We start from the raw sequence: 27,551 nt of genomic DNA, 5'->3' as shown, positions 1-27,551 counted from the left end.
ATGGGGAAAGTGAGGCATGTCTGGGGCAAACTGGTAGAGAGCACAGGTCCCTGAGTCACCCTCCCACGCCACCAGCCTGCCTTTTTCTTCCACAAGGCAGTGGCTGTGCTGGGCCAAGGAGAGGAGAGGTACCTCATGAGGATTTGGAAGGCTCTCCAACTATGTCTCTAGACATCAGGGATGACCAGGAAGAAAGCAAAGGAACACAAGTGTCCTGTGTCCTGCCTCGATCCCTAAAGCATTCACTAGGACACCGTGGAAAGGCCATCGCCTACCCAGGGACATGTCCACAGCTAGCCATGTCTCGGTGCTTCTCCAATACGCTAACAGACTCCTGCACTGGCCCCTCGCTTTCCAGTTGCCCTGCCCAGCAGGCTGTCTTTGCAGCCCACAGGTTGGGGGATTCCAGTTGGTGTCTTTTGTAGGGGATGTGGGTGGGGGATCCAGGTCCACACCCAGGACTGGGGCTTTCGCTGATCCAGGGCTGTAACACCCACCTGGGTATTCAGGGAAGCAGATGGTCAGGGGCGACTTCTTAATCTTCTCGCCAAAGAGGTCTTTCTTGTTGAGGAAGAGAATGATGGAGGTATCGATGAAAAACTTGTTGTTACAGATGGAATCGAAGAGCATGAGAGACTCGTGCATGCGGTTCTGCAGCCCCGGTGGGGAGGGGAGAGAGTGAGACAGAGAGAGACACACAGAGACAGGGAAGAGAAGAAGAGAGTTAGGTGTAAAGAGAGACTGGGTCGTTCAGCACCCAGGAGGCCCTGGGCTCCAGGCTCCTCCGTGAGGTCAATGGATAAAGCCTGTAGTTGGGAATGCATCTGATGCTAACACGCCAAGCACCCACCATTCTGGGCCAGTGGGAGACTGGTCTGGGAGCCGGCTGTGGCTCCCTGGATGAGGCTGAGGTTAGGAGACCCAGGATCAGAATGGCAGAGCCCCAAGCTGTGTGCTTGTCTCCCTAGAATGTGTGTGAGCACAGTGCGGGACAGGAGTCAGGGACCTGGGCTTTGACTTTATCTGCCCCTCCCCCTTTTCTTCTGTCCAGTCAGGCCTCTTTCATGGGTTGACAGGTGGGAGGGTACACGCCAGGAAGATGGGGTGACTGCTACTAGCATCCTTGAGGGTGGCCACTCAAGGAGTGTGTGAGGCCATTTTCAGGGATGGGGCTAAACCTGGCCTACAAGGTCTGAGGCATGGCGAGAGGAATTACTATCTTGTACACAGAAACTTGTAAGTGGCTGAATGTGACGGACACCCAGAATAAAGCCCGACTTTCGTGAGAATGACCTTTCACTCCAGGTAAAGGCCAATTGTTTTACTTTAGAAGCCAAGCACATTCACCTGTTTCTCGTTATAGGGAGCCTGTTGCTCTGTTAGTGAACCTCTCTGCAGAGAGGTGTGGAGAGAGGCACTTCTCCTAGTGTCCCAGGTAGTCTGTTCTAGTTTTGGAAAGCTCGTTACCTGAGTCTGAACTCAAGCTCTGAGAAATCCGCACTAGCTCTCTGGCAAGTAAACAGAAGGGCAGAACGAGTGTGGATGGTGCTGGACATTGCTGAGGCTCATGGACCTGGGGCAAACGAGCAGGAGCTGGGTTACCTGCAGGCCTCGTGGCCATTCTGCCTTCCCCTCTGAGCAGGAGCTAAGATGGCAGAGTGACAACTGCTGGTCCTGAGCCCCACCTTGTGCTCAGCACTCTATCTGCCTAAGGTCCCTCAGCTCATCAACCTGTAGGGGGCGAGTAGCTGTGACCCTGAAGAGCAGAGGGCAGTGTTGGGAGATGTGGCTCAGTAGGCAGAGTGCTTGCCTAGCATGCTGGAGGTTCTGGGTTCCATCCCCTGCTCTGCAAGAAAGCAAAAGTAAACCAGAGCAGACAGGCACTGGGCCCTGAGCCCCACCCAGAGCTTCTTGGGCCGTTTTTCCAGTTAGTGTGGTAATCTGGCCTTTCAAGAAGTCATCAGGGCTGGCTCCTTGCCTTAGGGTCAGCCCTGTCTTCCGTCATCTCTCCCAGCCTGTGAACTCTGTTCTTAGGGCCGACAGTAATGTGGGGTTCACAGCCCGAGTTCTCAGCTGCTTCCCACATCCCCTGGACAACAGAAAAAACATAGTGCCCCCTTGTATCTGCAGCCAATTACTGTCCTTTGATTCTGCTAAGCAAAGCCAGTGACCTCCATTCTTATTCTCCCATAAAGCCTCCCTGTCCTCTGCACAGGACTCACGTGCCACCTTGGTGGACTCTGCTCAGAGAGCTGTGCCATGCGCACCTGTATTCAGAACCTAGCATCGTGACACCTGCAACCGATACGACAGCAGGGAAGCTCTGAGACGCCAAGACTTCAAGAGGAAAACATCCTACAGGGGCACCAAGGCCTATAGCTGCCAATGCAAAACCTCAACCATTGCACATTGTCCCAAAAGTTACTGGGTCTCCAGGTGGTGGTGGACACAGTACAGACATTTGGGATGCTAAGGACCAGAGAGAAATCACAGAGGGGTCACCAGAGTTGTTCAAGCTAATGTTGGGTGCCACTTGCTATGGACAGGGCTGAAGGACTCCTCAAGGGTCGATATGCCTAGGTTTGGAAGACTCAAGAACAATTCACCAAGGTTCCTGGATTCCCACCTTCTGAATCTCGGCCCCACACAGTCCCTACCCCCACACTGCAGTCCACTTTTAGGTCAGTGGTACCTTGTGCGTTAGCAAGGTCTGAGGTCCTGGGGAGCAGCACGAATTAGCCGAGATTCTGGCGTCAATGGACACACACAGAACTCTGAGGGATGGGGCATGCAGTAGGGCTGGACAGAACTCCGGGAGGGCAGTGAGCAGGGAAGCTCCTGGGGGAGCGCCGGTACTGAGACCCTCTTCATGCTCAGCCTGACAGCCACCCCTCAGGACCCCATGACCAACATGCCTGGAGCACAACAGCCTGTACTCACAGGAGGAAATAGACGCCAGGTACATTCAGAGCAGACATCGCCAAAATTGAGAAAAGAGAAGTCAGGGATCACAGATGGCCAACAGCCACCTGCCTGCCATCGCTTTCGCACGGAGCCACTGGAGCCTTCCTGAGGCTCAATTCCTCCCAGTCCTCTACCTGCCCAGGTGGCAGCAGAGCTGAGAACAGAAGGAAGCCATGTCACAACGACCAGCACCCAGCACCAGATCTTGCGCCTTGGCCCTAGGGATCTTGAGACACCAGGTGCTAGGGTGCTAGGGCCGTGGGAAGCAGCTCAGCACAGGACGGATCCGCCCCTGCCTCACAGCAAGCCTGGAGTGAGCAGGGTGGCCAGTGGCCCGAATCCTGCTCCCAGCAGTGCTGTGCCTACTCTGCTAGACTGCCTGCAGTCCCGACACTGGGGAGGACAGGAGAACCAGTCGCGTAGGTTTATCTGGCAGAAGCTCCTCGGCACTGACACAACACATCACACTCGTGCTAGAAAGAGCTGGCACTTTTTATTAATGGTGGGTGACTAATAAATACATTGTGGCAGCCAATAAATTATTACAGTAACTAGGTATTTATTAAATCAGCAAGTCATTCTTCTTACAAAATGACAGTTAATGAGGGTAGGTGATGGCAATGGGTCAGGAGGTGGGGCCACTGCACCTAAGGCTCTGCTAAGGGGAAAAGAGGGTACCCGGCCTGTGGCCTGGGACTAGAAGGTGTGCATAGGCCACATGGGTCAAGTCAGGAGTCAGGAAGAAGACTGGGAAGTGGAGGGCTGCTGCCCACGCAGGGCAGGCAGCTGTGGCTGGTGCAAGAAGCTAAAGGGGAGTGGGGAGTGGGCAGAGAGCCGCTGGGAAGAGCAGTGTATCTGCTGGTGGCCTTTCGTGCCTGGGTAGCCTGCTCCCACTAGAGGGCTCAGGACTGGGGATAAAGGCCATTGCTTCTGCTTTCCTTCCACCCGCTCCCTCCTTGACATGGCCATCATCTGGCATGGTCTCTAAGGCCAACCCCACTCTCTAAGCAGGTGTGGATAAGGCTCTTCCTCCTGAGGGGCGGGGTGTGGGGGAGGCCTGCTTACACCCTGGGTCCTGTTCTTTGGGATGCTGGGCCTTTCTTTCTCTAGCTTGTAGCCTGACAGGATCAACAGCCTGGAAGGTGCTTGCCTCCAGTAGTCAGTCTGGATCTCCACCAAGAGCTGTGGGGCTGCCTCTGATGCTTACCAGGAGGCTCAGAGAGAAGTGGTGGCAGCTAGAAGATTCGCCGTACCTCAGAATCCTCAGAAGAGGGTGGCAGGCTATGACTGGGCCAGGAGGGGGGCAAGATCTGGAGGCTTCATGAGTCTCTCCTGTGTGTGGTAGGTCTCCTTGTCAAGAGGCTGGGTCGGATGGAGAAGGGGAGGGGGGTCAGGAAGAGAGAGAACCCTGCCCTCAGAGTACCGGCTGTAGCATGTAGTGTGGGGGTACCATGGGTATACCAGTTACAACAGTACTTTCTGAAGAAGGTAAGGGCTGGGGTGAAGCATTGTCAGCCCTCTCTGCAGGAGCCTGTAGATAGCCAGGTTCTGGGGTTGAGGACTCTCAGTGATAACCAGTGCAGTCCACACAGGTCAGATGCCTTCAGTTCCCAACAGTAGGAGGCCAAAATAACGAAGGTCTTTTGCCTGGTCCAAGAGGATCCAAAAGGACAGGGCACCAGGATCTAGGGACTCTACAGAAGGGATCATGGGGGGCTGAAGGCTAGAGCTACTGGGAAGTGGCTTAGACTGGGAGGAGTCTATCTTCACCCCCAAATCAGAGTTCAATACAGTACCCTCCACAACTCAGACCAAAGACTTGGGGGACCTCTACCCATGTTTAAAGGCAAGATTCTTGGAATGGTCACGGATACAGGCACAGGACTGGCCCACGGGCAAGAGGCATGGTCCCACGAATGTGGTGAAGGCACTCTTCCTGGGAACTGGCTCCTGGCCTGCTGAGTGAGCATTCAGAGACTGTAGGATGATCACTGACATGGCCACTACAGACAAGAGACATTGCCCTGGTCTGGCCACTTACAACGCTTCCCCCACACCCAGAGCCACGACGGAGCCACGCCTCATCTAATATCCACATACCACTCCCCCATGGTAGAACGGCTGGTGATGACACAGATGAGAGGTGGACACTCCCCTGCAGACCGTGTTCTTGAGGGCCTACAGTAGACAGCCTAAGACCGCGCTCTCTGGGATGGCCAGAGCGGGAGGGCCGAGAGCAGTGCAAGACACACATAGGAGCCGGGAGCTACTGCACTGAAATGATCTGAGGGAAGTGGGAACTGTGTGGTCATAGGAATGGTGACTTCTATCTCCCCGGAAGTGGTCTTAAAAGATGGAGCTTGGCCAACATCCCTTGATTGCAGGTGTTTTTAAACTTGGGGTTAGTCTGGGGACACAGGGGGTCACACACAGTGGGGCCAATGACTTAATCGGCCTTAGCCACCACATCAGGTCACCGAGACCGTGGGCTCCAGGAGTCTGGCACAAGGTTCTCAAATGATGGCGGTGTACACAATGTGGGTTGAGGGGGAGTGGCAAGACAGTCAAACTGGGGTGAGCTTCCTAGAGGATCACCCCTGCAAGCATTTGGCACTGGGGAAGGTTCCTGTGTCTCCCTGGACCACCCAGAGTTATGTTCTTGTTGGAACCAACAAGCCCAGAGCTGTTGGCATGGCCAGGGGGACTGGGAAAGAGAGCCAGGGTCCTGCCTGGCCTGGGGCTGAGCACTGTTCAGAGTGGAGGTCAGGAGAACACAGGACTTGAGGGAGGCAGAGACCCTTCTAGGTTAGACCTTTCCCCACTGCTCTGTGGACACACTGGCACCCCTAGGTACAGCCAGTGCCAGGAGCACACGAGCCTGTCTCAACCACCGGCCATTGCAGCAGCTGACAGGAAAATGTTCTGACTGTCCGAAGTCAGCCAAGGCTAGGGCTGCCAAAACCATTTCACCCCCTTTTCTTAGGAACTTCTGCAGTAAAGTCCCTCCCTGGGCTCCTAGGGCTCTTTCCCCCTAGGGGGCGGGGTATATGTCTGAGTTGGTTTCTACTCCTCCTAAGCGCACACTCCAGGGTGTGCTTGCTTTCTGCCCCTAGAGCAGGAATATACCAAGGGTTTCCTGCCTTCTTGACCGAGGTGGAGGAAAGCAGGGCGTTGGCTTCAGGGCTCAGTCTCCTGTGCTTGCCTGAAGAGCTTCCAGTCCCAAGCTTGCCTACTCTGGCTGAGACCTGAAGAAAAGGGCAGCTGAGCCTGTATGAGCAGAACCAGCAGATGGCTCCTTCAGGACTTAAATCAACCTGTGCAGGAAGGAGTTGCCTGCCCCCTCAACTTTCCTCCCCACCCTAACTTCTGGGGCACAGGTCTTGTTTCTCCACCAAGGCTCTTTTGTAATTGGCCAGTCTTAAGGAATAATCCCAGGTTCATGGGAGTCAGGGCTGAGTTTTCTGGGGAGTCTAAGGGCAAGGCAGAGAAGGGCCAAGATCCAAGGTGAATGAGGAGGGAAGCCCTCCCCAACGTCTGAGTCTTTGCACCCCAAAAGTGGCTTGGTTATGTGTTGGTGTTTGGCGACAGAACTGCCCTCTACCAAACAGACCCTAAGGAAAGCTGAGAGATGGCATCTACTGTCCCCTTATCAGCCAGCACCTGTCACAGGGCCATCCTGCAAGCCACCCTATCACCTAGGGGAAAAAGAGACACAGGCCTTTTAAATAGGAGGCACAGATACAGGACATGACCATTCTGAACCAGATGGCAGCGTTGCTCACTCAGGCTCGGAGTAAAACACTTAAGAGACATGGTTGGCCGGCGAGCAACACCCAGGTGGTGGGCAGCATTTCCTGCCTTGTGTGTGGTGCTCCACACCTCTGCCCAACCCTGTTCCCATGTGTCATGCAGCCAGAGTGGGGTAGGGTGGGGATGCTCAAAGGATGCCGCCTCCTCCCCCAGGCACAGCCTCTGGGATTTTCTTCAGTGCACAGAGCATCCTAGTGGTGGCAGAGCTCTGGATCCAGGGGAGAAGTGAGCAGCAGGCTAGGCAGGAGGCCAGGGCTCAGTAGAGTCCACAGCCCCGCAGATTTTTGGCGATGATGACGTCCGTCACAGCATCAAAGACAAACTGGATGTTGTTGGTGTCCGTGGCACAGGTGACATGGGTGTAGATTTCCTTGTGAGCTGATTTATTCTTACTCTCATACTGCCCCTGGATGTGAGCCACAGCTTCTGTGAAGGCACTGGGGCCTGCAAGATGAAACAGTCGGTGAGGGGAGTCAGCTGATGGAGAAACCCTGGAGTCGCTCAGCACGGAATCCCTGGGCTGGCCATTGTGTCATTTAGGCCAGTGGCCATGGAGCAGGTGCCAGAATCCTCCTCAGGACCACTAGAAAGCAACAGGCCTATATACGGAGTGGAAGCTTTAGGGCTCAACTCCAGCTGACGGTTGGAACCTAGAGCAGCAACCTCCCTAGGGGAAGCAACAGACTCCGCCATCCCAGTGACTGGCTGACTGAGGTGGGGGCTGCCTGAGAAGCTGCTGTTTTCTCCCCACAGGCCTACTCACTCCAGATGCAAAGTCTGTCTTGCTACAAGCTGCAGGTGGGACAGAAAGCACTGCTTCTAAGCAGGTATTTCCTCTCTATGTGCCCATGAGTCTGCAGAGAGGGCCAGAACCCGCTTGAAACTGCAGGTAAGGTAGGAGGATCATGCATTCTGCCTGGCATCTGTGAGCCTCTGCGGGCTCCTCCCCTTCTCCTTGATGCTGCCCTCTGTTCCCTCGTAGCACAACTGATCTGGTTCCCTGGTAAGTCCAAGGAGAAAGCACTGGCTTGGAGAAAGATAGAAAGGTAGAACTTCAACTCTGCATGGAAACCCTCCACGACACCCCCCCCCCCCCCCCCCCCCTCCTAACCTCTCACGGTGAGCCTAGATCTGACTCTCTCCATTTGCCAAGGGATGAACATGAAGAGAACTGGAATTGGAGCCACAGTGCAGAGCTGGGGGTGGCACATCTGAAGGGAGAGGCCCAGTCACCTCAGGCATAACTGCGTAGACCACAGCCTGGCCATGAGCATCTACAGACCATAGCTGTTTGCTAGGCCAGGGCTGGAAGTAAGTCTAGTGTCCTCTCAGTTAGGGGCCTCCTGCCTTGACTCAGTTCCAGCCCTCAAGGGTGTATCACAGGCCATCTCACAGCTGGAGAAGAATCTGGCTGGATGGTGAGGGGCTAAGTCCTGTTCTCCTCAGTTAAAAGCTCTTGGGGTTCTTGCCTACAAAATGACCAGTAGGAAGGGTGGGATGTAGAAAGCTATGCTGCTTGCCTGACTTCAGGCCACGACCCCACAGGCCCATGCTGCTAGAATCTGTATCTTCTGCTCTGTGTCCTCCAGGACCTACCTGCTGAATCGAGAACAGCTGACAAAGACTGGGTTGTCCTGGGCTCACAACAGCCCACCCAACAGGGCTGTCAATCTTGAAGCTCCTCGGGAGCCCTGGTTAGGTTGCACATCTGGCTCTCTAGCTCAGATCACTGTAACACTAACAGTTGGCCTATTGTTCCTGCACTTTCTGCAGCACAGGCAAGGTCCTGCTGCTGGTCAGGTTCTGTCTCGCCAATGGGCTAGGACAGTCTTGTGGCCACTTGTGCTGTTAGAATGGCTGTCTATCATCGTGATCATAGACGTAACAACAGATCTGTAGTGACCACAGACTTGGAGCAAGTACCATGCTTTGCATAGCCATGGGCATCTATAAGACTGTTTATAGGAGACCTACAGGGAGTGGGGAAATAGCCACTGTGACAGCCCCCATATCTCATGGTTAGAGAAGCCAATCTGGAGAGGCTATGTGACCTGCCTAGGCCACTCTCCAGGGGCTAAGTTGGGGTTGGATCCCGCTAGGCTACCTTACTTGAAGATCAGGTTTGTTGTCTTTTGACATTGTGGGTTCCCAATGTTCACGCACCCTCTGCTTATAGACATGTGCCTGGAGTTCCCTAGGGTGGTTACTATTACACTGGAGATGGAGATGAATCGGGGCTCCAGGACCCAGTTGCCCAGGTATTCTTATCATAGCTGGCTCTAGTACAGTTCCTTGAGGTGGATTCTGCAGGCTGAGCTGGGTGCACTAAAGCACAGTAAAGGCCCAGAGAGACCTGGTTCCTTGGCTGCCCGTAGCTGCAAGGGGCTGTGTGGAAAGCGAAGGGCTCTACCTGTGTATTCAGGAAAGCAGATGGTCAATGGGGACTTCGTGATCTTCTCCTCAAATATGTCCTTCTTGTTGAGAAACAGGATGATGGATGTGTCTGTGAACCACTTGTTGTTGCAAATGCTGTCAAAAAGCTTCAGGGATTCATGCATGCGGTTCTGCAACAGAGTGGAGAGGCAGGTGAGGGCTGGTGGTACCCAACACCCTGACCTACTGTGGCTATGACATAGCAAGACAAGCAGAGGGATGGGCCACCAATGCTCTTAATGCATTATTGGGGACAGAGACAGAGGGCCCACAAGAACAAACAGGACATGTCCCTGCTTCATTCCACACACAGGCAGGTTTGGGTGGAGCTGGGGTGGATCAGGAGTGCTGTCCCTTCCAGAGAGAGCTAGCCTGGGCGGGGCACTGAGGTCACTGCAGAGGCTGCAGTCCCTGGAGAGGACATGCACCATGCACATAGAGGGCAGGGGTGCAACCATCATCCAATATGTCTACACGAAACTGTGGATCATGCAGACTTCTCTACCATGGTCTCATTCATTTTTGCCAGCGAGGTCAGGAGGGTGCACGCATTCCGTTGGATAACATTAACCGAGGACTGAGGTCCTCGAATTAATCCCGAGTTGGAAGCAGATGCCAGGGGGACAGCGTCTCAGGGGTGATGTTGCTGTGGCCTTGGCTGTTTGGGTGACTTTGTTGGTTGACTGGGCTATGCCTGGGCTGAGGGAAGCTCTCTCTGGGAAAGCTGGGAGTTGGGGCTGGTTTCTCAGAAGAGGGGCCAGGAGAACCCCAAGAAGAAACTCAGCAAAATAGATTGAAACCGAGAGGAAGCTAAAAACCCAGTAGAGGAGGAAAAAGAAACCCTGAAAAATTGATCCAATCAGTCTCAGACCCAGGGAGTGCAGGGCAGCTATGCGAGGCACCTACACAGGCCTCAGCTGCCTTGTGATGGGCAGGCGCTGCAGCTGGGAGGGATGGAAGGCTGTGTGGAGAGGGTGGCCTCAGCTCAGAAGCCAGCATAGAACACAGGCCTGGGGCTGGTATTCACAGCAAAGTCACCCAGCGGAGCCCTGAGAACCTGCTGCTTTCAACTCTTAGCTCATGTTTGATCAGAGGGAAGTGCTTCATACCTGCCGGGCTTGGAGGGTCTCTCAGAATCTGCCCATGGTTTTGGCCTTGCTTTGGTAAGAAAAGGCCTTGCAGGCGATGGTGGCAGTAGTGGTGAAGTTGTGGCAGCCTGTGGCCCGGCTGAGTGATGCTGAGAGCAGGTACGAGGACAAGATGAGCCCGTGGGGTCCCAGGGTGCAGCGGGCAGGGTGGCTGGTCCGGTGTTGGGCAGCCACTAGCCGCAGGGCCTTCCTGGCCTAGCTCCAGGAGCTGTCTCCAGACATCTTTGTCTCTGTAGCCCCAATTTTCCTCCCCAGGCCAGGGAGGGAAGTGCAGAGCTGGCTAGAGGGGAAGACTGAGGACCAAGGACTGGGTCATTGGTGCCTACATCTTGCCTCTCTAGGGAAGAAATCCAAACTCTACCACCTGTCCTCTGGCTACAACATCTGGACAGAGGAGCAGAACGCTGTTTCAGCTCTTAGCCCGTCACCCCCTTCCCATGCCTGAGCAAGGTGTGGTGATTACGCACGATCACACAGGTGGCAGGAGTGATGCCAGGTCTTGGGCTGAATCCATCTGACTCCCAAGTTGTTCAGTTCACACACACGTTCCCCACACAGCGACGACTGCTAGTTCCACAGTAATAGTATGGTTTGACTGTCACTATAGCTCGGAGGCACTGCTGTGGCCTGCTGGCAAGGTGGAAGGCAGCCCCTGTTCCCTGGAGGTGTGGTGCTTTCCCTTGGCTGTTGGGTGGCCAGCCCCGGGGAGAGAGAACTCTAGGAAGAGCTCATTTCTAACTTTGGCCCATTTGTTTTTCCTACCTCAGAGTTCCTGCCTCCAGCTTTTGAGGCACGGAAATGCAAGGGAAATGGGGAATGAGCTAGAGGCAAGGGAAAGGCTAAGAGAGCAGTAAGGTTAGGAAGGACACTGGGGGGAAAGTGTCTAGGTGCATAGGAGCAAGGCTGGTGAGGAGTTAAGGGGAAGCAGGTAGGGAGCCACCCCGACTTGGAGACCTGAGGCCACAGGGCTTGGTACCCACTGGACAGCTATGCTGTGCTCTGGAGATTACTGAGGGTCTGGCCCCACAGCTGATGGTCCTGGGCCTTTGCTCTGGCAGGGCAGGTTCAAAGGAGAGGCCATGCTCCAGTGTGAAGGATCTCCCACCATCCAGTCTCCACCTCCTTGATTCTTTTCCAATACTGGTGTGATGTAGCATCTACTCGCAGAACAGACAGGCCACAGGGAGCAGGCACAATGGCTCTCATAACACAGAGGCACCCATAGCGGGGAAGAATGTACTGGGCCAGTCATTCTGATGGATGCACTAACAGGAGACTGTCCTGGGTTTCGGATAGTCATAGAGTCTGGAGTTAAAGAGTGGTCTAGGCCATGTTTTCCCCACTCCGTACTGGGCCTTGGGACTAGACCACTGTCTGCCACAGTCACTGAGAGTGACAGCTCTGAACCTCAGCCATCACAAGAAGAGCCTGGACCACCCCTCCTACCAGCAGGTTGGCTTTCATCTGCCAAAAGTCTCATCATTCAGTGTGAACTACTCAGGACGACGGGTCCTCCTCTACCAGCACTGTACCCCCTCTCAGCACAAAGCCCAAGAGCTCATCCACCCCTCCATAGACACCAGTAATGACGGGACTGGGACTGGGAAACAAATTGGACTCATAAGGAAGACAGGCCTTGTTCAAGGACAGCACAACCACAGGCCCCTCCTCTGACCCTTGGTGCTGATCCCAAAGGCTCAGGGTGAAGCACTCCTATTCCAGATAGGAAGGCAGATGCCAAAGTGTGAGTCCACAGCCATGAACCCCACTCTCAGAAGTGGGCTTGTCTCCCATGACCCAGTAGGATATCCTTGAGGCCTGGTCCCTTTCCAGGCTTTGTGGATAGGCCCACAGACTTGTGGGCTGATGGGAAAAGCTCAGCAGATGTACCTGGCTCAGGGCAATACTATATATACCGACTGGCCGGGCACTGTTAAGCAAAAACGCTTCCATGACCAGCAGCCTTAGACAAGGCAGGTGGTATTACTGTCCCCACTTTTCAGATGACAGGAACCCAGCCAGAAAGGGTGCTGCCTGAATTTAGCTCATACCAATGAGCAGCAGAGACAGGATGAGGCCAAGGGAAAGGCTGACAAGGAACCTCTCAAGCCAGGTGGCAGGTCTTGGAGGCTGAGAATGACACAGAGAACCCAGGCTTGTCACTCCCAGTATGCCTGTTTCTCGGTGCCCCTCTTGGCCAGGTAGCCCCACAGCTATCCAGCTGGCCAGAATCCCAGGAAGGTCAGAAGAAGCTAAGGCTGCCTTTCCTGCTGCACCCACGCTCTTGCTTGGCTGCTATCTGGCTTTGTAGATTTTGCTTAATTTTTTTCTGGTCTGTCAGCCCCGTGTGACTCCACTGTTTACTAGCAAGGTGTTTACTGGTCAAGACCCTGACGTTGATAAGTTATCTGCAGCACATTTGAATACAAACTTCACTGGGAGCCCCCAGCTGCCTCTGTTGTACTGGCATGACTAGCATCTGCCTTGACAACACAGAACGCGCGAGGATGCCTGCCAGAGGCCATCTGTGAGGCCTGAGAACTCTGAACGTTGGCTTGTTCTATGGCCAGCGTTCCCTTCAGGTCACTCACCGTGGTTTCGTCCTCGTGGAGCACCTGGTCATAGCCGCTGAGTGCGACACAGAAGATGATGGCCGTGACATCCTCAAAGCAGTGGATCCACTTCTTGCGTTCAGATCGCTGGCCCCCAACGTCAAACAGCCTGTAGAAAGTCAAGGGAAGCTATGAGGGCGGGGATACCTGTTATCTAGTCAGGAGAATGCTGAGCAGTGGGGATGCAGTACCCCATTCTGAGCACCAACAGACTGACAGATGAGCCACTGCTACCCCTGGGTCCTGAAGGCAGCTTTCATTACCCCTGAGACCTATCCCAGGACTGAATTTGTGCAAATACAGTGACTCAAAGACCTGCCCCACCTTTTGGCCTCTCTTCTAGATTCACCTGATATCAAGAAACCACACCTGGAAGACAGCCCAGGGGTCACTAGGCCTGAGCCCATGTCTCTTGGGAGACAAAATCTTCCAGTACGGCTCCAGGAACCTGGCAGTCCAGTTCAGCCTCCTGTTCTTTGGCCTTCAGAGCCCCTGGATCCTACGTTTGTTCTGCCTCTGGGAAAACCCCACTTCTGGAGGTTCTCTGTAACGCGAGAGGGGAGCTGCCCTCTCAGCCTCTCTGGTCTGAGACTGTGGTGATGCTTGGGTCTCCTCACCTGATGCAAGCTTACCCATCCTGTCCCCTTCCAGGGCCTCTGAAGTAAGGCACCTGCTGTTTTCAGCCTTTAAACTCGGCAGAAAACAAGTTCTCAGATGGGCTTCTGCTATCTAGTTGTCTGATCACATGAGGGAGATCCTCGAGGCAAGACACTACTCGACTATCCAGATGAGGTGGATCAGGGCATGGACACTCTCCCATCTCTCTGCCGCATCACCAGGCCCGGCACTAGGGCCTGTCAGCAGGTCCCATCTCCTTAGGCCTCACCTGAAGTGGAGGTTCTTGAATGTGAAGTGGGTTTCTACAATGCCGGTGGTTTTGACCCTGGTTCGGAGGATGTCCTGCTCAGTGGGCTGGTAGTCAGCGGCTCCAATCCGATCCAGGCTGTCCAGGTAGCTGGGGGTGACAACATACAAGAGTCCATGAACCTGGGCCCTGCTCACTATCTCTGGAACCCAGCATCTGCCATAGCTTTTGCAAGGTTGACTGTGGAGCACTTAGTCAGACAATGTGGGGACAATCAAAGGAAAACTTGAGGGTCTTAGTCTCTAAGGTCCTCAAATTCAGACTCAAAGCAGCAACGTGTGTAGACCCAGCTACCCTGGGCTGAGACTTGCCAATGAGACTGCCAGGATCACAGCACAGTTCTGTTATATCTTCATTTGAAAATAATAATGGCCAACAGGTATGATCTATTCTCTTAAAAATATATTATGTGTATGGGTGTTTTGTCTGAATGTATGTCTGTGTACCAGAGGCCAGAAGAGGGTTGCAGATGCTCTGGAACTGGAGTTACAGACTGGTGTGAGCTGCCATGTAAGTACTGGGAATTGAACCCATATCTTCTGGAAGAACAGCTAGTGCTTTTAACAGCTGAGTCATCTCTCCAGTCCCCAGTTCCATTCTTTACATGTATTCCATCAATACAGGTAAGTCCCATGCTCTAGAATCTTCCTATTGCTCTGTGGTGCTCTGAGTCTCTGTCTACCATCCTATACATCCTCTTGTTTAGGGTCTCTGAGCCTCTTCCCATTCAATGTTCTTGTCAGCAGGGACTAAGGCTGAGCAGTGGTAGGGCCTTCCTGGAACCCAGATCTTTGGAATTAGAGTTCCCCAAGTGCTCTCAATGGAAGGGAAGATAGGGAAGGTGCTGAGGGAGCAGAGTAGGTCAGTGGTGTTGGGCCCACCCCACAGGTTCCTTCTAGAAGGCCTGAGTTTATCTGGAAGGTTTTGCTTTCAGTCCTCTGTGCCTGACTTTCCTCCTCCACAACTACCAACGGCCTCTTCTTTCTGGCTAATATCCTTGACGCTGCTGGACACCAGGCCTGGGGAACCCTTTGTCTCACTATTCCTACCCCAGCTGGGCAATGTCCTCTGAACACAACAAGCTGGGCCCTGGTCTCACTCTGTGCTTGCTGAGTCTCACCAAGGCATCCCTAACCATGTATGCTGGTTGGGATTTTTCACCTTGACACAAACCTAGACTTATCTGGGAAGAGGGAATCTTAGTTAAGAAAATGGCTTCATAAGACTGGCCTGTAGGCAAGTCTGTGTGGAATTTTCTTGACTGATGTGGAAGGCCTGACTAAGGTGAAGAAGTGTTGTAGTAGGCAAGTGAGTGAAGACCAGGGCAGAGGTACAGCAACTGATTGGTCCCTTTCCCTCTGAGCTTGGGATTCACAAGGGGCATGGATGGAGCAGGGTAGGGGTGGGGATGGTATGGTAATTAATTGGGGTTTTAGGATGTTAATGGCTCTCTCCAGAGGAGTACAATTTCACAGCCCTATCAGGGACAGTTTAACTCCTAAAAGAATATAACTCTGGATCAAAAATAGCACTTATGAAAGCAAGGTGTGGTGCATGTACCTGTAATCACAATACTCTAAAGGGTGAGGCAAAGGATGGAGAGGTCTGAGGCCAGTCTTCTATAAAACAAGTTCCAGGAAGTTCCAGGTAAACGTGGATACACAGAGAGAGCCCATCTCAAGATGAGACAGGCAAAGCAACACTCATGGTTCTTCTGCCTGCACCCCTCTCTATTTCCTATTGGCTTTCTCTCAGAGAGGCAGTACAGGAGACATGACTAGGAGAACACCATTCCATGGGGCAAAATTAGAAGGTGGCAAAGGAGAGCCAGAGAGTGAGATTCAGAAGGAGTGGACTCAAAATATAAGTGAGCACAGGAAGAATGAAAACTGAGACGAAAAGAAAACTGGGGGTGGCGGGAGAGTGTGGGAAGGAGGAAGGTGAGCTGAGCTGAACTCCATATTTCAAGGTAAGGGTCAGGAAATACTGAGCAGTGTAGGATGATTTAATGGAAACAGCGGAAGGGAGAGGACAGGTGGTGGGGCGGGGCAGTGCCAATGGTGACCACAACACATGTTCATTTTATATCCTGGTCTGCTGTTAAGATATCTCTGCAAGGGATTCATTTTAGTATCACTGAAATGGGGACAACCTGAGAGGAACATATGATGGACTTCCAGAAGACAGACTGAGGCCAGGAGGCCCTCTGGGGCCCAGCGGGGGAGGGGAGGAGGGAGCTGATTGAGAGGTGCTCCATCTGGTCTCCCAGGCAGCCATTCTTAGGCCTGTGATCCGAGCGTGCACAGGGAGTTTGGATTTCTGCTCACCAAGGTGTCCCTGAGAGCTCATACAGATTGGTGGCCTGGGTGGCTACGACTTACCTTAGACATCTGCCTATGCACAGCCCCACCCAGGTGTGAGAACAGCAAGAGTGAGAAGGGAAGTAAGAGGCCTTACTCTGGTCCCTAGTTTTGTTAGCTGCCCTCGTAGCCAATGAAAGACCCGCAGGCCATTAGCGAGTGCTGCTGTGTTGGGTCCAGTTGGCCAGGCTGGTATAACGTAGACTGCAATTTTTATCCCACTGTATATCCCAGGCTAGCCTCAAACTCGCCACTGCCTCCGTCTGCTGAGCGCTAGGATTACAGGTGTCTACCATCTTGCCCAGAGATCATGGTAATTAATCTCAGCACCACTGATGTTTTGGGCTACTGTTGTTGGTTCTGTGCTTTGGGGGCTGACCTGTTCAGTGCAGGCTATCTAGCATCTCCTTTGACCTCTGCCCGCCGGGTGACTGCAACACCACCCCCTACTGCAAACAATGACAAACGCCTCCCAGCTGAGTCAGATGAGGCCAGTCACACACATCCTTAGACAGTGGGTAAAAGCCTGCAGCACCCCACTGGTACCAGATTACAAAAACTAGGGGCACTCTTCAGTGCCAAGATACACCCCATTCTTGCTATCCACTCGGGACTCTAGAGCCACCCACCTGGGAGAAAGTGGCAAAGTGCAGCAGGTTTGTCGGCTGTGGCTTTTCCCAATTATCACTTCTCTCCATCCCTGCCCCACACCCCCTCATCTCTTCCTTTTATCTAGGCACAGCACAATATTGAAGCTTATACTTGCTTACTCTAGTTCTTGACTGAGAACTACTTCTTTCTTTTTTTTTTTTAACTTTAAAGCTGAAGAAGGCTGGGTGTTGGTGACATCAGCACTTGGGAGGTGGAGTCAGGATGACCTAAGATTCAAGGTCATCATCACCTAAGTAGTGAGTTTGACCTTACATGTGACCCTGTCTCACAAAACAAAACAAAACAAAGCAAAGAAAGTTTTTAAAAAACGCAAAGTAATGGATTTCATGATGGGATTTTCATGCATATTTCAGAAGTCTACTTTGGTGACGCTAAATACTGTCCAGGGCCTAGTGTGTGCTAAGCAGGTACTCAAGCTAAACCTTAGCCCCAAGTCTAATGCTTTCTTAAAAATAGAATAAGATGGCAGCATACGAGCTGCTTTATGCATGTATATTTTTGTTGTTGTTACTTGTCTTTATTTTTTGTGACCGTGTTTTGAGATGGGATTTGTCTATGTAGCCTTGGATGGCCTAGAATTCTCTGTGTAGACCAGATTGGCCTATGATTCACAAGGATCCACTTGCTTCTGTTTCCTGAATGCTGGGATTAAAGGTGTGTTCCATCATGGTTCTTGATTCATACTTGAGTCCTAGAGCTTTCTAGAAGAAACAAACCCTACCTGCTAGCCTGGAACCTTTCCGGTGGGTATAGATGTGGTCCCAGAGAGGTGGACCAGGTTCCTGCTCTCCAGAAACTGCCTGTGTGATTGTTCTATTTGCTTTCCTCCTTCCCTGGACTCTTCCTCATCCTGGGCACAAGAAGTAAGGCCCTTCTTGTCCCCTCCTCGATGGCACTAACCTAGGTTTGTATCTCAGTCGGAATCCTCCCCATCCCACACGGCGGTCCAGCCCCCAGCCCGCATGGACACTTACTATTTGGCAGAATCGTTGAGCTGATACTCCCGAGATCGGTTGAAGCACTCCTGGATCCCAGAGTCACCCCAGAGTCGCATCATGGCAGAAAGCAGTTCTGCAGAGAACGGTTCAGTGTCTTCCATACGGCTCACCACATCACACACCATCTTGGAGTCCGCCTGCATGGACAGAGGGACACACTGCTCTGAGATCTTGGGGCTTCTGATGTAGTCTCTACCAGGACAGCAGGCCGATGCCAAATGGACCTGCTCATCATCTGGAAAGGCAAGACAATGCCCTTCCGGGGAGGCAGCCCTTCTGGGGAGGCATCAGGAGTAGCGTGAAGCCTATCTAAAATGTGGGTTGCTACAACAGTCCCTACGGTCACTGCCCATCACACTGAGAGTGTTTCCCTTTATAATGAACCCTACCGGATTCCTTTCTAAAAGTTACTATTTTACGTGTAAAGGTGTTTTGCCTGCATGTATATCTGCACCATGAGCATGCTTGGTGCCTGCGGAGGTCAGAAGACGGCATTAGATCCCCTGGAAGAACAGCCAGTGCTCCTAAGCGCTGAGCCATCTTTCCAGGCCCCATGTCTTGTATACTGTACTCTGGGAGCCTCATTTGAGTTCTTTCAACAGAGGGAAATTCAGATAACAGGAACTTCCTTTGGCTCACAGAATGACATGGGGGTGGCAGTGTGTGGATTCACAGAGAGGCCTTGCCTGCTTTGGTTGGTTGCAGTGAGCCTCTGCCATCACCACCAATGTGCCTGGGCTCCCATTCACCCCAGTAGAGAACTTGGGATACATGTTTAGAGTTGAGCCCAAAGAGGGTCCCTGAGCCAAGTAGCTGACTTTAGGGGGAGGGTTAGTCCACGTGTCACTGTGGCTCTTGGCAACATAGAACTTATGGGTATTAGTCAGGGCTACAGAGATTAAGGGACCCAGGGCCACCACTTCCCTGCTTCTTTCTCAAGGTTGTATTCTGAGAGGTCTTAGGGGATAAGCTTATTCCATTTGAAAAACCCTGGCCTAACAATACATGTCACTAGAGGGCCAATGGAAGGAGCAGTGCAGGGTCAGAATGGGAGCTAATCGGTTCAGCTAGGCTGTGTAGACTGTCCAGAACCTTGCCCTTATTTTAAGCTGCACAGTTCTGCTTTGAGCCCTTCCAACAGCAGCCTACCAAAGCCAGTGGCTAGTTCAGAAATAAGCGGGAGGTGCTGTTGGCAGCAGGCATCCTCTGAGGTGCGGGGAGACGCAGCAGGTACACGCCCGGAGGGTTTACAGCAAACAAAGGTTCCACACAAAGGCTACCTGGAGACTTTTCCAGAGGCCTGCTCTCTGACTAGGTGGCTATATACTTGTTACAGCCTGTCCACTGCCAAAGGTTTATGGGAAAGTTGTCAGCTATGCTCTCCCCACTGCCTACTCCAGGAAGGAAGTGACCCTGGCAGGAAGCTAGAAGGCCATGCCTACTACGCTAATCCAGACCCTGCTCTTTGAGAATAGTGTTCCAAACACCTGGGCCCCTGGGTTTCTAAGTTGCCTCACCTGACAGGGAGGGTTGCCCAACTAAGGCAGCCTGGTTTCCCAGGGTCTGGAAAAGTGGGTGAGTCTGGACTTTTGGTGCCCCAGGCAGCCAGAATGACTCAAGAAGGGGTAGGTGGAGAAGGGGGAAGTCAGCCTCCACCTGCAGCTAAAAACAGCTACGGGACCTGTGAGTCAGGGCCGTGCTTCTGCTTGCTTCCTCTACCTGGCCTGGCTGCCCTTAGGGCATCTCGAGTTCTCTGGGTTTGTCTTTCCAGCTGTGGGAAGTAGCCAGCTGACCTATCTAGAGTTTGCTGACTTACTCAACTCCCATGTCCCTAAGATCTGGTCAGTTCTGGGCCGTGACAGACCCAGAGCAGGGTGGGATTCAGGGTTCATGGTGCAGGACAGGCAAAGCTTTGGGGGCCAGAATCCTGCTCCAATCAGAGTGTCCAGATGACACAGAGGATGTCAAGGGTGCTCAGTGACTGTGTGGAGATAAACTGTGGGCCCCCACGAGACCACTTTGTCCCTAGATGTGAGACATGGAATTTTATGGTTTCTATCCTGGAAGGCTTGCTTGAAGAGCTGTGCGGGATGTGGTCCTGGGGTTCTCGACACACATCTTTCCATGAAAGCTGAGAGGGAGGGAGCCCATGCTAGTCCCCGTCTGCCCCTGTCTCGTAACCTCTCCCCTAGATGTGTGACATGACCACGCATGCTGTTCACCTGGCAGAAAATCCAGACTGAGGTCACAGACGGCGACTCCCATTCCTTCCCCGTGTCCTCAGTCTGGCTTCTCTGCAGTCTGTGTACCACACAGTCGGAGATCCTTAATCTCCCAACACCAGGACTCCCTTCTTCTTTTTTTCCCTTTTTTAAAATTAATTAATTAATCTATTTATTTATTAAAGATTTCTGTCTCTTCCCCGCCACCGCCTCCCCTTTCCCTCCCCCTCCCCCAATCAAGTCCCCCTCCCTCGTCAGCCCAAAGAGCAATCAGGGTTCCCTGCCCTGTGGGAAGTCCAAGGACCACCCACCTCCATCCAGGTCTAGTAAGGTGAGCATCCAAACTGCCTAGGCTCCCACAAAGCCAGTATGTGCAGTAGGATCAAAAACCCATTGCCATTGTTCTTAAGTTCTCAGTAGTCCTCCTTCTTCTTTAGAAAAAAAAAAAAGCCCAAAATTTTAGCTGGGCACAATGGCATACAACTAAAAAAGGCTGTGCATCTTAATAATTTAAGTAGTTAGGGTGATCACTGACAAATCACACAAAAGATGTAGGCTCAAGTGTAACAAGGAAATAGTTTAAAGGGAAGATGCAGGGCCAATGAGGCGGTTTAGTGGTAAAGGCTCAATCCTGACAATCTGAGTTTGACTTCTGGGACCCACACTGTGGAAGGGGATTCCTACCCACTGTTTTTTGATTTCCACACACACGATTAAGCCCCCCTTCCTGGCACACAAAATAAATAAGTAAATAAACAAAAAGACAATACCCATGAGGCTGAGGATATAGCTTAGCGGCAAAATGCTTGACTAGCTACCATGAGACCCGAGTTCAATTCCTATCACTGCATATGAATGAATGAATGCTTGCATGAATAAAGGGATGCCTTGTTTCTCAACCCCCCTTCTCCTTCCTATTGCTCAGAACTTAGCTCCAGCAGCTGGATTGGTTCATCACTTAGGGATGGTGGAACAATGACCTGAAAACAGCTCAGGTCCTGGACAACGACATGCAAGTGTGCTATCCAGAGTTGTGCTAACATGAATTCAACTGTTCAGTTATTGATTTTTTTTATTGTTTTTATTGAGCTATATATTTTTCTCTGCTTACTTCTTTATTTTAAAGCATACGATTTCTATCATATTTAAACAACTGTTTTCAGAACATTCACAGTCAAACCTAATGTGAATGGTTCCAATAACCTGTTTCCCATTGTTCCTACGTTCAGGAATCATGACCATGTCCCACTAAGCCCAGCTACCTGTTTTCAGACTACTCGGATGGGGCCTGTCACACACAGTCCTCTCCTCCCATCAGGCGCTCCATTTGTGTAAGGTACTTTTGCTCTGGCCATGCCTACCTTGAATATCCCTCAACCATCCTGTGTTGTGTCTGGTGCTAAATGTGCCTGTATCTTGGGGCAGGGTGATCTCTTGACTTCTCGTGGTGCCCTGGAGCTCACACAGTGCCTACATACAGCTGTTGTCAATCTTAAGTGAAGGCTCTTTTACATTTTAACATCAGACTGGGCCCTAGCATGGATTATGTTACAGCTGACAGCCCAGGACTCACATCTCAGACATAGTCAGGTCACCAGAGGTCAAAGCTGAGGCCATATTGGTGCCTAGTCCTCACCCCTGAGCACAGTCTTGGTGAGCAAGAGAAGCTTCACGAACATTACTGGAAGTCTGTGGAGGGCACCAAGCAATTATGAGGGAGAGTCCGTCCTGTCCTTTGCCAACTGCCCTCAAGCCTGGGGAATGGGGCTCACCCCGACCTTGACCTTTCTGTCTAGGCCTTCTCCCAAGCCAGAGGTGCAGCTCACATTCCAGCACCCACTTTTCCAATATGGCTCCACAGCAGTCTGCCCCCTGCTGTTCACAGGGTGCAATATGAGATCTGGCAGAGCATGGGCCTGTCCTTGGGGTAGATATCCTTGCTCCGTGTACAGTCCTGGATGGGTGGGTCTCCCTTGGTCTCGACCTGGGCTCCCCGTGTAAGCAGAGGTCCAGTGTCCGTGCTATGAATGGGGGATGACACAGGGTCATCACGTAAAACAACAGGACACAGCACTGGATGGCAGCTGTGCTAGCATCTACCCAGTGGAGAGCATGCTCTCTCCCACCCCTCTAGCTGCTGTGGCCACACAGCAGTGCAAAGGACAACTACAGTGACAGCAGTGACAGGGCTGAAGCACAGCTGGGACTGCAGGTCTCAATGTCAACAGTCGAGCTCTGTTCTTACATATTCAGGATCATAAGGCTAGGAGAAGAGAAGCTGTGACTTGTAAATGTCAACCAGCAAGATACCTTTCTTCCTTTTCCCTCCCTCCCTCCCTCCCTCCCTCCCTCCCTCCCTCCCTCCCTCCCTCCCTCCCTTCTGTTTAAAATCACATCAATGACCAAGAAATGGCATGGGCATTCTTACTGTTTTAAAAGGCATAGCCTTTCTGGTTAAATGGATCTTAGTCCTAATGCAGACAGGCATTATCCACTCAGGGTGGATAAGAATCACTATGGAGAACCCCAGGGCTCTAGAAAACCCCTTGTGTAGCCCTGTGCATGGCATCTAGGATGGCAGGAGGTGGAGGAGCAGCTTGGCCTAGATCCCCAGAAGCAGGCTGCCTTAAGCCCTTGCTGGGGAGCAGAGATGTCCAGGATGGTATTAGGGTAGTGATGTCTGGTGTGGGACAATTGTCTGTATTCTGTCAATTATGTTTTAAATAAACACCGATTGGTCAGTAGCCAGGCAGGAAGTATAGGCAGAACAACCAGACAGGAAATAGAGGCAGGTCAAGGAGAACAGGAGAATTCTGGGAAGAGGATTCTGCTTTCTGCAGTCCTGTCCCAGCCGCAAAAGAAGCAAGATGTGACTGCCCTACTAATAAAGTGCATGTGGCTAACACAGATAAGAATAATGGGCTAATATAAGAGTTAATAAGAAGCCTGAGCTAATGGGCCAATCAGTTTATAGTTAATGTAGACCTCTTTGTGATTTCTTTGGGACCTAATGACTGCAGGAACTTGGCAGGACAGAAAACTCAGTCAACAATGTCCTTGAACTGGAGGCATACAATAGAGCCCCTACTGTGAAGGATAGGCCCCCACACCTTGTGCTGTAAGGCATATCCAGAGCAAGTGTAGCAAGTAGTACTTAGAGCTGGTGTCAGCTCAGCCGGTGGGACAGTTCATTGGTAGTTACCAGGAAGGATGTTGTTCCATAACATCTCCAGCTCATCCATAGCGCTAGAATAGAGCACTGTCAGCTCCCAGGGCCCAGTGAGGACCTTGCCATGGCTCACATATCTCCTACTTGCTGGGCCATAGGCAGCCCCTATGCCAGCTGACTCAGTGTCTCAGAGATGCAGATGCCTGTCTGCGCTGTGCTATATCCCAGGTGAGTAGAGATCAGGTGCGACACTGGCCACATGTGTTCCACCCCAACACTATATGCTCCAGGAGCTTGCAAGGCACCATAGTTGGAAGGCAGAAGGACAGAGTTGATCTTCTAAATCCTTCCCTGTTCCTGAGTGCAAAGCAGATTTTTCTAGAAGAATTGACAGCAACGACTCCTAGAGCCAGAGGATCACAAAAGGCCCAGGTTTAGTCCTGGCTCTGTACATGTCTGTCAGTGCCCTGAACAGACCGCTTACTCTCTCAGAGCCCCTGCTGTCCCTCTGGCACGGGCTGCACACGGCTATTTGTGTGGATGAGATGGGCTGAGGATGTGACACAGCCCTGCAGCATGAGAAAGCCCTGCAAATGCTAGTTATTATGAGCAAAGATGAAGTGCCTCAGACACAAACAGCAAGCTGACATAAATAAGCCTGCTTTGTACAAGACTTTCCAGGCAAGCATGATAATCTTGATAACAATAATCATAGTAATTATAATAATAACCCCTTCCGTCTGAGTAGCTGCTTTGGATCACTCAGAGTTTTCCTCCATCTCTAATCTTTGAGGCCAAGTGAAATGAAAGTGTGAGTATGGGCGTGTATCCCCCACACCCCCTGGCTCTCCAGCTGCAGCCAGGGCCTTCATTGGCCCCACCTTGCCCCTGTGCTGCAGTTGTCTCCATCCCCACCAGAGGGCAGGAGAACACAGACCTACCAGAGGAATCAGGCGCCACAGACCACGGGCCCAGTGTGCCAGGGCTAGGGTGCTGACTAGCAGCTCTGGGGCAAAGGCCAGGGACCCCAGATGCGGAGGCAGAGAGTAGTAGAGGCTGCAGTCTGAAAACTCGCTGAAGTCTGCACATGCGAGAAAGCAGTCATGTTTTCTTCACAGACAGAGCCTTCTGCTTTACACTGGGGCCTCAGAACTTCAAGGGGAATCAGTTGTCCTCACCCTCAGAGCTCCCTCGGGGGCTGCTTTCCTGGTCCCTGCTCTAACTGTGACTCTGTAGAAGTGGTGTCCACCTACCACCCGTTTTAGACGTGGTGGCACATCTTTGGCAGTAGCAGTAACTGGGGTACATCACACACTTGGTGACTGGGACCAGATGGGCTTGGGCTCTTCCCTCTGAGCTTAAGGCTGGACCATCAGCTCCCAGGGACTCTGGACTGTGGGCCTTGTGTGTCCACCGTTTGCTTTGGGGGAGAGAACCTTTATGATTCCCTCCAAAGGTCCTGTGGCCAGACTGAGGATTTGGCACAGTTTATCTGCCTTCTCTCCCCAGTTAAGACCATGCCCCCACACTTTGAGCCTGCCCCTCTTTCACACCTGCCCTTCACACAGCCCTGCACCTCTTCTCCGTCTCAGTGGGCCCCGGGGACAAGGGCAGCCTGCTTTGAAGCAGCCTGTTGATGTTTTCCCGGGCACACAGATGGGTCAGGGCTCGCAAAGGGTGATGGTCTCTGTCATGGGGCAGTGTGGGTTCTGTGGTGGAATAGCGATGGCAATGGGCGAGGTATGGAGCCAAGGTTCTGGCTCCACCAGGCATGAGGGACTTGGTGGAGGAATGGGGAGGTGGGTAGGGGCAGGCTAGGGTCATTGGCTGCAGGGTGAGGGCCCTGCTTGCTTTGTTCGGCACGTTACACTGTCCAACTTTCACAGGCGGTGGTATGTTTATCTCCCGGGCTCTGCAGGTCCCAGGTATGGTGAGTAATGGTATATACTCAAAGCTCCAACTGTCCTCCCTTTGGGACAGTCTCACCTGGCATGCCCTTCTCTCCCGGGTGGGTGCAGACCCGCTCCGAGCAACCGAGGCATCGAGCAGGCTACTTACACTCACAAATAATTAGCTTTGGTGAACGTGACAGAACTTTCCAAACTCATGCTGCCCTCCTCACCCTTTGCATTCTTTCTTCTGAGTTCAGAAAGGAGAAAAGAACTCAAATTGGATACACTAAGAAACGAACAAGGACAGATTCAAATTATTCAGAGAGTTTGTTCAAAGGGAAAGCAAAGTGATAATGGCCAGCCTCAGATCTTCAGAATTCAGAGTAACAATGATGAATGGCTTAATTAGGGCTGCGTCGCCAGCAGATATTAGCAACCCAATTAGGAAGAAAAGGGATGGAGGCTGAGGCTCCACACACACGTTGGGGCCGGCAGAGGCAGGATGTGAGGCTGACAGCTTGGCAGAGTGGTCCCTCTCTCCAGATTATTCCAGACTCAGCTCCCGCACCATTCATCAGGCAGGAAGGAAGCTTCTATGTGGACCAGTGAGATGGCTCAGTGGGTAAAAGCTCTTGCTGCCAAGCCTGAGGTCTTGAGTTTGATTCCCAGAACCTACTTAATATGTGGAGAAATCAACTTCCAAAAGTTGTCCTCTGACCTCCACATGTGACAAACACGCTTTCGCTGTGCTTCAATAAGTAAATTAAATAAATAAATAATGAACGAATGAAGACACAAGTGTAAGAAGAGATGGGAAAAAGAGGGTGGGGGCTGAGGACCTAGGTTTCTGAGCCTGTCCCGGAGGGAAGAAAGAATAGGGAAGGGACACAGCTTAATGGGCGAGAACTTTCCCTAGCACATGAGACCCAGGTTCATTCCCAAACAACAACATACACACAAGCTACTTCTTATTTTGGGCAATTTTAAAGAATAATTTTCTGAAGATGATTAGTAAAATATTCCTTCCCTTTTGAACAAAGAATCTGTGTAAGGGGTGCAATTTTCTACAGCAAAACATGTCGCATGAGATCAAGTTTGAAGCCACACAGACGGAGCTCTCTTTTGTGAGGTAAGACTCTAACGACATTTGTAAAGACAAATGAAGTTCTTCTTACTAAAATATTTTTGGAAAATTTTATAAAATGTTATTTATATCAGCATGTGATGAGTTTATCATATTTATGATTTTTTGGAGTTCTGGAGTAAAACCCAGGCCTGGCTCATGCACTCTATCACTGAGCTATTCCCTAGCCTCCGTACTTCACTATCCTGCCTAAGACGGTCATGAACCCAGAGGCTCAAGTGAGCCTCTCACCTCCATCTCCTAAGCAAAGTAACAGATGTCCAGGATTACTAATATTTTAAATGAAGAAATATTTTTATGTGTATGGTCTTTTGTCTGGATGTATATCTGTGCACCGTGTGCATGCCCAGTGCCTGTGGGGGACCAGAAGGGATGTCGGGTCCCTAGATCTGGAGCTATAGATGATTGTGGGTGCTGAGAATTGAACCAGGAGCCTAAGGAAGAGCAGTCAGGGCTGTTAACTGCTGAGCCACCTCTCCAGCCCCCAGTTCTAACTTCCAATGCAATTACATATGAAATCTAGCACACACAAGCACAATTAAAACGTTTGAAAACTAATAGAGGAGACTATTCTTTTCCAGACATCATTCATCCCTCAACACTTCTGCTCCAGGCCTGCGTCAGCTGATGACTAATACTAGCTTTCTTATACACATCTTTGTACTTTATAAATGTCATATTCCTATGGAAAATGAAGAATCTGTATAAAGCAGCCTAAATAGAAGGTACCCATAAAAATAACTACAGTGACAGCAGGGTACTATTTTTAATTCTAGCAGGACCCTATGGTCTGGTGCAGGCTCCAGCCCGAGGCCGTTCACTGCGTGGCAGGGACACAAGGTCTCAGGTGGTAAGGGTGTGCTAACCCTGCCTGGGACACAACCTGAGCGAGGCTGAAGGAGAGAGCTGCTGTGCCTCTGCCCCTCTGGCCCCATCCCATCCTACAGACTGGTGGCATGTGCCTCAAGGGGCCTGAGCAGGACTTCCTGGACCGCCAGTCAGCAAGGGAGAGATGAGCTACTGAGGTTTCCATCTGCTGAGGCGTGTGGACAGTCTTCTGGGCTGAGAGGAGGGGCTTTAAGCTACAGGCAGCACTCGGTGAGTCTCAGGCAGGTCATGTGGATGCCAGATGTTTATACCACATGTTTTCCTCAATGATTTCTACCTTATTATTTTTTTTTTTTTTGAGACAGGGTCTCTCA

At 51.8% G+C, this 27,551-nt stretch overlaps 1 protein-coding gene across 4 annotated transcripts in view; it reads right to left on the bottom strand.

The window, feature by feature from the left end:
* Gnao1 (G protein subunit alpha o1) overlaps positions 1-27,551 on the bottom strand; it is a 141,604-nt gene that overhangs the window by 7,472 nt on the left and 106,581 nt on the right. For 2 of the 4 annotated variants that reach the window (XM_050144373.1, XM_050144374.1), the window contains exons 4-7: positions 17,899-18,059; positions 13,854-13,982; positions 12,947-13,076; positions 498-651 (exon numbers count right to left, since the gene is read on the bottom strand). In XM_050144373.1, the coding sequence (XP_050000330.1) occupies positions 498-651; positions 12,947-13,076; positions 13,854-13,982; positions 17,899-18,059 (574 nt within the window). The other 2 variants (XM_050144375.1, XM_050144372.1) reach the window with 2 other exon arrangements.

The sequence above is a fragment of the Alexandromys fortis genome, unplaced genomic scaffold (assembly GCF_014885135.2).
Source record: "Alexandromys fortis isolate MF-2015 unplaced genomic scaffold, M_Fortis_MF-2015_v1.1 scaffold_1, whole genome shotgun sequence".
NCBI lineage: Eukaryota > Metazoa > Chordata > Mammalia > Rodentia > Cricetidae > Alexandromys > Alexandromys fortis.
Note: the sequence above shows the minus strand (reverse complement) of the source record. Positions and strands in the feature narration are given on the sequence as shown.